Below are 7,814 nucleotides of genomic sequence, written 5' to 3' on the forward strand. Positions count from 1 at the left end.
TATTTTTGTAGGAAATGAGTGATTTGCTTTCATCCCTCTCCAAATCTTTGCTCCAAGAGCAAAATTGCACCAGTCCATCTGATACCTTGCTTTATCAAGCAAGGCTTCATTTCACACTTTAATGTCTTATTTTCTCCTGGGAATGGAAGAGGGAAGGCTGCCCTAGCAAAATATACAAATACTGGCAACACTAATTCATGCAGACCGCTGGTATCTGCTGAACAGCATATGAGCAGTGTGTGTGTGCACGCGCATGTGTTCATGCGTCTGCACATATACACAATCACTGCCTTTCACTGCRTGAATATGTGAGAGTTCGCCCAAAAGCTTATGTGTATGTTTTGCATGCATGTATGAGCATATATGTGCATCCATGCCATTGCCCTCTGCTGGCTGAGCTCTTCCAGTATCCACTGATGCAAGCGTGTGAGCTGGCACATACAAAAGGATCACTGTCCTCTGGAAGGAGCCTAGTCATTTAATCACTAGCATAAACCCTGTGTTTTCGGAGCTCAGGGCTAGGAGTTTTACTTCTCAGTTCTCACGGCAGTCGCTGAGCAGTACACTGCATGAGGAGCTGTTTTCCAGCCTTAAAAATCTCTCCTTGAGAGGCTAATGCCCTTTCAGGATGACTCAAGATTGAGCAGTCAGCAGGAATCATTTGGGTTGCTGCTCTTTGAAGATTGGGCTCAAGCAGCATTGCACTGGAGGAGGAGAGACCAGATTGTGCCTGGACTCTTCATCCAGCCTAGTCCCACCAAAAGTAAGAGAAAAAGAGAGTGTGAGAGAGACTGATAGTGAGGGGAGGGCACAAGCTTAGCCAAGCCTTGCACCGGCCCCTCGGCCCCCTCCATCTCCCCTATTCCAGGCCACCAGCTTCGTGATAGTTTCAGCACCTATCTAACCTGTGGGAGAGCTGCTTGTGACTGCTCTTCTTCTAACACTCTTTGTTTATCTCTCTTTCTCTCTGCCCCCCTCTGTCTCTTTATTCTTCCTTGAATTATTCTCTTTCCCTCCACATTTCTCTCCGTCTCTCTCCTTCTCCACCACCCACAAAACATGCTATTGTTTCCCGGCCGTCTCCCTTCCCTCCCCTGCCATGCTCCCTCACACTGGTGCTGTTGCCACGTCCCCATTTCCTCTCTCTCACATATGTGCTGTTATTTCTACCCCTCCCTCTCTCCTTCACAGGGGCTGTTAGAGCCTCTAGTATTTTTCCGATCCTGAGCGTGATTCTGCTTTTCATGGGTGGACTCTGCATTGCAGCCAGCGAGTTCTACAAAACCCGACACAACATCATCCTTAGTGCCGGCATCTTCTTTGTGTCCGCAGGTAAAGGGATAAATGGGGTCCACAGATGCAGGAGAKGTTGAACCGGGGCAGGTGGCAAGCTGCCCTATAGTGGCATGTTTGCATAGGCACAATAGATGGGTTTTTTTCCAGCTTTGATGAGCCTTATTCTAGTTGAAAGCAATCCTGATGAGGAAGCCTCTGTGGGATAGGGAACCCAGTGCCAGCCTGCCTGCTCTCCTGGCAGAGGCAGGCAGCASTGCCTGCACGAAGGGGCTTTCTTTCTGGTTGGAGACAGACAGCTGGGGGGAGCAGAGCACAGCCTGAACCTCCTCCTGCACCACTGCAGGGAGAGGGTTTCCTGTGGCAGGTGACTTTGAGGGTTCAGCGTGGGAGCGAGGTCCAGCGACACAGTGGCCATGGGAGGAGGTGCTTGCCTGGGGTGCCCAAGGAGAGCTGTAGGAAAGCCAACCATGTAGGTGGTGAGCTGGCAGTCCTCTTGTTACCCCCTCCTGAGGTTATTCCCACATGCAGAGGGAGCAGGGGCTTAACCTCAGAACTGCCACGGTGCTTCCTCCTCCTGAGAGTTTCCTCTCTCTCTCCCGCCACACGGCTCGCAGGTCTGAGTAATATAATTGGCATCATCGTATACATATCAGCCAACGCTGGAGACCCCTCGAAGAGTGACTCCAAGAAGAACAGTTACTCCTATGGCTGGTCCTTCTATTTCGGGGCCCTGTCTTTCATTATAGCTGAGATGGTGGGAGTGCTGGCCGTCCACATGTTCATAGACCGGCACAAACAGCTGCGTGCCAATGCTCGTGCCACGGACTACCTCCAGTCCTCTGCCATCACCCGCATCCCCAGCTACCGGTACCGCTATCAGAGACGCAGCCGCTCTAGCTCCCGTTCTACTGAGCCTTCACACTCCAGGGATGCCTCTCCCGTCGGGATCAAAGGGTTCAACACCCTCCCATCAACAGAGATCTCGATGTACACTCTGACCAGGGACCCGCTGAAGGCTACCACCACTCCCACTGCTACCTACAACTCCGACAGGGATAACAGTTTCCTCCAGGTTCACAACTGTATCCAGAAAGAGAACAAGGACTCTATCCACACGAACACAGCCAACCGTCGGACCACCCCGGTATGAAGCCTTCACCAGGAGCTGAAAATGGGGAAGAGCAGGCAGGAGGAGGGAGGGAGGGCAGGGGTGGGAAGGGCAGAGGAGGGCAGGGGGCAGCAGAGGTGGGAAGGAGGAGGTGAAAGCACCCCTGGGGGGGGAAACCTTCCAAACGCAAAAAAATAAAACAACCAACAAACAAACAAGCAAACAAACAAGCAAACAAAAACAAACAAACAAAGGAAATGCAAGGCAAGAAACAACAATGAAAAAATCTTAAAAAAAAAGAAAAAGAAAAAAGAAAAAAAAGAAAAACTTTAAAACTGAGAGAGATTTAAAAAATAGAAAATAAATTTAAAAGAAAATGCATGATTTCCCATGTACCATTATTTTAACATTTAATAAAAACAGATTAAAAAAAATAAAAGGGAACCAAGAAATAACAAACAATAAGTCAAGTGGGAGGAGGAGGAGGCAGCTCTTTGGATTTTGGGGGGTTTTATTCTTTAATTTTATGGTTTGTTTCCCGCTTACTTATAACCCAACATAGACTCACAGGCTCCTTGGGGGACAGGGGATGGGGGTTTGATTACCAGTGACTTCTGTGCCCTTGGGTAGCCCGAGGGTTAAAAGGGATCTTGGTGCCAGGGTTATTCATGACCTGCTCAGTTATCCCACATCCTGGGATCTGTGGGAATTCACTTGTCCCTTGTGAGTCCTTGGGGGTTAACAGTGACTCCTGTCCTTAGAGAGCTCAGGAGCTGATGCTGAGTCACTGGTCCACACTGTTCCCAGGGGATTCCTGGTGACCCAGBCAGACTTCCCATACCCTGGAGATCCTGGGGTTAACAGTGACAATGCAAAAAGCAAACAAACAAATTAAAAAAAAAAAGACAAAAAAAGATTTATTTAAAAAGTGGCATTTTTTTAATAAAACAACAACTATAAATAAATGTAAATATAATAAGTGGATTTACTTGCAAGAAAAACAGACAGTATTTTTTTCTTTTCATTTTTGTTTTCTCCAGCTATAAACTGTGAAAAAAAAARGTGGGAAATGGGGTGGGAGGGAGGTGCATACAGATCCACAAAGGGAGGGGAGGGAGGGGGCTTGTAAAGAGAAATCAGGACTTGAATCCATTCAGCAAAAACAAAAAAGGACTAAGAGACCAGAGATCATCTGCTTGGGAGGAGGGGAAACGCTCCCCTCGGCCCCAGGGGCTTCGGGCTAGGCAAACATCTCTTCCTGAAAAGAGGAAGAAGCTGCTACAGTGGGAACAGGAGACCAAAACCAAGGGCAGTCTGCCRGTGAGGAGACTGGCACTCACACACACGCATGCACATACACACGCACACACACGCGTGCACACACGCACACACACACTCTCCTGTGAATGCTCTGGATGCTCCCCGGGGCAGCTACACCCCGGCTGGCCCCGGCCCTTCGGGGCGCTCCTTGGGCTGCCTCAGATCTGCCCGGTTCGGTCAGGTCTCACCGGTCGGGCTGCAGCTACGGAGGGGGGCACGGCAAGGGCTCACCGGCCACCCCCTGAAATCCATCCTGTCCCCCCAGCAGGTACACGCAGCCTGTGCTGACGCAGACCCACACGGGAGCCGGCCACCTGCTGCTTTGCCTTTGCGTGTATTTACCTTCCCGGCCCCGGTCCCGAATAACCGCAGCGAGCCCCCAGCTCTGCCTCCGTCGCTGGCCCTTCGCGCCCCCTCGGCCTGGGGCCGTGCCCAGGAGAGGCACGAAGCCGCCGGGCTCCTCTGCACCCGCTCCATTGCCTCCTCATCCCCGCCTGAGTCTCTCCTGCTGTGGGTTTAATCCCCTTACGGCCTGATATACAGCAGCAAGAGGGAAGTCAGGCCCCTGCCATGGGGGCCCCCAGCCGCGAACCTGCCCCGACACCTTGCCGTGARCCCCCTCCCTCCAGTGCCAGCCTGGCACCCAGCGCCATCACCTTGCCCAGGGGAATGAGGCCCCAGGGGTCCCAGAAAGCACTGTTAATTCAGCTCTGTGTTGAATGCTGCTATGGGGATGTGGAGAGGGGAGTGGGGAGTGAACGGTGAAGGCAGGGGAGAGGGGTATCAGCGTGCCTCTGCGACACCCAGTGAGCTGCCAGCTGGCACAGGGCACGGACAGGCCCCCCCGGTAGCTCTCAGCAGCGCCTCGTTGTCAGCCACGCACCCAGGCAGGTGGGAGGCTGAGGGTCTGCAGGATGAGGCCACCAAGCCGTTCAGCAGCTCAGACCCACTTTTTTGACTTTTTTCCATTCCAGTTCCGGCTGCTCCAGTTTTATGAGCCCCAGAGTCTCACAGTTCGGGTCCCATTGGAGTTCCCACTCTGTTCCTTAAAAGCATCCTGACCCTCCCTGCCCTCAAATATTGCTGCTCTAACCTGCTTTCCCCCTCAGGCACAGGCAAGTGGGTTTCCCTCCAGAGCAGGGCTGGGGAGAAGACGTGGGAGATCTGAAGGGCTGAAAGGGTTCCCTGGGCTCTAGACAGGCACTGAGGTGAGCGCTGGCATGGCACCGTAGAGAAAGATGAGATGGGGTGTCCAAGAGGTCTGGCTCAGTGTGCACTGGGTGTCCAGAGTCCCTGCTGATATCTCATTCCCTGCCTTCCTGCGAACCCACCCTCTATAGTCCACAATCCTTACAAAAAAAAAAAAAAAAAAAAAAAAAAAAATCAAAGATTCAAAAGAAAATCCCCCAGTCCCCAGGAATGAGTTAAAATTGGTTTCCCAAACTCCAGCATAGACAGAGCACGGTATTTTGGTTTAAATCCAAAGCTACTCTCGAGAATTCAATGTCTCGTGGAGCTCGTGAGCATTCACAGGGCGAAGTGCAAAGCCAAGTGAGCCCCCAAGTGTGATAGTGGGTATGTCAGAGAGGGAGGAGAGAGCGCGAGAGAGTGCGCAAGAGATGAGGAGAATGAGGGCTGGCAGGGAAGCTTTTTTCCAAGGATATTGCTCATGTCCAGCTCAAACCAGTACAAGAACCAACCTCCATTTTCTTTATTTTGTGGGATTTTTCAGACTGTTAAAAAGAAAAAAAATTTTAAAAACAGAAAATTACAAAAAAAAATCCTGGTACATGAAATAAAGATTTTTTTTTTATAACTTGGTCCTTGTTCATGTGCATTTATTGGGGGATCTTAAAGAGAAGAATTTCTCAATGTGCTGAAGGAGTACAAGGAAAAACAACAACATAGTGTTGCAGACAGTTTTGTGTTTTTTGGAGATTCAGATGATGTTCTTGCTTCAGTTGTTCTTCTCAAGCCAATCTTTGCAATACAGGAAAGAAGGATGAGGCAAGAGTCTTAAGGAGATGGGTTTGCCGCATTGCTTTTGAACTAAATGCAGTTAAACTGGAGTCATGTATTCATCTGTCCTTGAAAAGCAGTCAGACGCATTGTGAGCTTTTCCTGCTTTTTTTTCTGAAACTTCTRGTCCATTGGCTGTTTAACTCACAGTATTGCCCCTCCTGTGATGTTCCTTGCTTTTCTTAAGCTCCAGRTCCTAGAGTCTTGTGATTGCAACAGATTCCCAACTTTCATTTAAAGCTCAAAGGACCACAGTAACTTCTGTGAAGGCAAATAAAAACAGCTGGAAGGGTTGAGTCAGTGCAGGCCAAGAGGCTCAAAAAGAAAGAGAAAATAAACTAAATCTTACTTTGTTCTACGGTTTCATAAAATTTTTGGCCACTCCCAGGATTTAAGGGTGAAAGTAGACCTGTCTTGTGATTTTTTTCAGTGGCTGAGTTGACAATATTTGCCTGGTGGAAATATCCAGGCTTAAAATAGCCCAAACTCTGACCTAGAATTGGACTCCAAAGTGGGAGAGTTACATACCCAGACACACACCTTTCACATGAGTACTATGGGTCTGCTCTACCCTAGCACTCAAAAATATAGCTGGAAAACTCAAAGGGGAAGTGGAGACACTCAGCCCCATGGGAGATGGGTTCAGAAGACAGGGACCAACATGAACAGAATCATCTGCCTTTCCCTGAAGCTCTGTGCAACCAAAGTGCTGAGCCTGAGGCAAGTGAGAGAGAGCGAGAGAGACAGGCTGGATTGGCTGACAGCAGCGTAACTGAGATCTCCAATCTCAGGCCAAGCATCAAGCCCGCTGCTCTACTGGAGTGTTGGTGCTAAAACCTGCAGGGAAAGGCTGCTCTCAAGGAGTCTCCGGCCTGGCTGAGACAGGATGTACAGGACAGAGGGATCCTCTCACACGTTCTTCAGGCTGGGTGCAGGTGGAAGAGCCCTGAACGCTCCTAGATGAGCCGGGGCAGGGTGGGGGGGCAGCACTCAGTCTTTCCATTGCGGGGCCAGGAGAGCAAGGCTAGAGTGGCACAGCAGGGAGGCAAAAGCCCTACAGAGAGGACAAGGCTACTGAGCTGCTGGGCTGGAGAGTATAGGCAAACTCAAGAGGAGTGTGAAACATTGAGAGCAGGAATAGTGAGAAGGTGCCTGCCCCTGCAGTCTTCTGCAGAGGTGACAAGTAGCAGGAGGCCAGAGGTTAAGTCTTCTCACTGGCCCAGACTGAGCAGAGGTGCCTGCAGGCAGGATGAGGGATGACACTGGTGGATGCTGGGGCAAAGCAGCACCTCTGGAGTTGGTTGATGCCCAGAGGGCAACAGTGGGAATGCGTAAGGTACAAGCAAAGGACAAAGTGGGATGGGAATGTGTGGCAAGGGTATGGCAAGGCTCCTGGCATTTCTCGAGTCCTTTCTACCTCGGGCTAATTCCCAAACTCAGATGCAGTAGTCTATCTGTAAGTAGCAGCAGCTCCCTGTTGTACACAGAAGTAACAAGTATGTGAGGGAGTGTCTTGTCCAGAGTCCTGTGGGCAGTCACTGGAAGACTGGACCCACAATCCCACTCCTCCAACCATTCTGCCATCACCTGGCCCAAGAGGGACACCCAGAGCAGAAGGAGATGGTCCGATAYCCTGTCTTGGAGCCCACTCTCTGCTGATAGCAAGGGGACTGCCATGCTGCTACATCCCCTCATGCCCCCCTCATCACTGGCAGCAGGGATGTCACCAAAGCAATGAGATACCCTTCCCCTCTCCCAGTCTCCTGTTTTGCCTGTTTCACTACTCAGCTATGGTCTTCTGAATAGATCAAGACTCCCCATTGGACCTTGTCACTGCAAGCTCTGTGACAGGGAAGCTMAAGTGACAGGGAAGAGCAGGCATAGCCACTCCTGGTCCCCTTGGGAATGGGCACTGGGGAGAAAGGCTGAGAGGGACACCCAGCACCTCCATATGCTCATATAGACCTCATCTGGCTCCAGCTCCCACAGGGCACAATGCAGCAAGATGGCTGATCTGGGCAGCAAGGTGAGCAGCGAAGCCCACCTTAAGCCCAGGACGATGAGAAGGAGC

The 7,814-nt window shown here is 50.8% G+C and overlaps 1 protein-coding gene across 1 annotated transcript in view; it reads left to right on the plus strand.

Moving 5' to 3' along the window:
• Nucleotides 1-2,446, plus strand: part of CACNG2 (calcium voltage-gated channel auxiliary subunit gamma 2) — a 53,333-nt gene extending 50,887 nt beyond the window's left edge. Inside the window, exons 3-4 of the mRNA XM_085323629.1 lie at nt 1,192-1,332; nt 1,911-2,446. Of these exons, the coding sequence (XP_085179755.1) occupies nt 1,192-1,332; nt 1,911-2,446 (677 nt within the window). The remainder of the gene's footprint in view (nt 1-1,191; nt 1,333-1,910) is intronic.
• Nucleotides 2,447-7,814: the final 5,368 nt, after the last annotated feature.

Source organism: Rhea americana, unplaced genomic scaffold (genome assembly GCF_003343005.1).
Source record: "Rhea americana isolate MKP2758 unplaced genomic scaffold, rheAme1 scaffold_85, whole genome shotgun sequence".
Lineage (NCBI taxonomy): Eukaryota > Metazoa > Chordata > Aves > Rheiformes > Rheidae > Rhea > Rhea americana.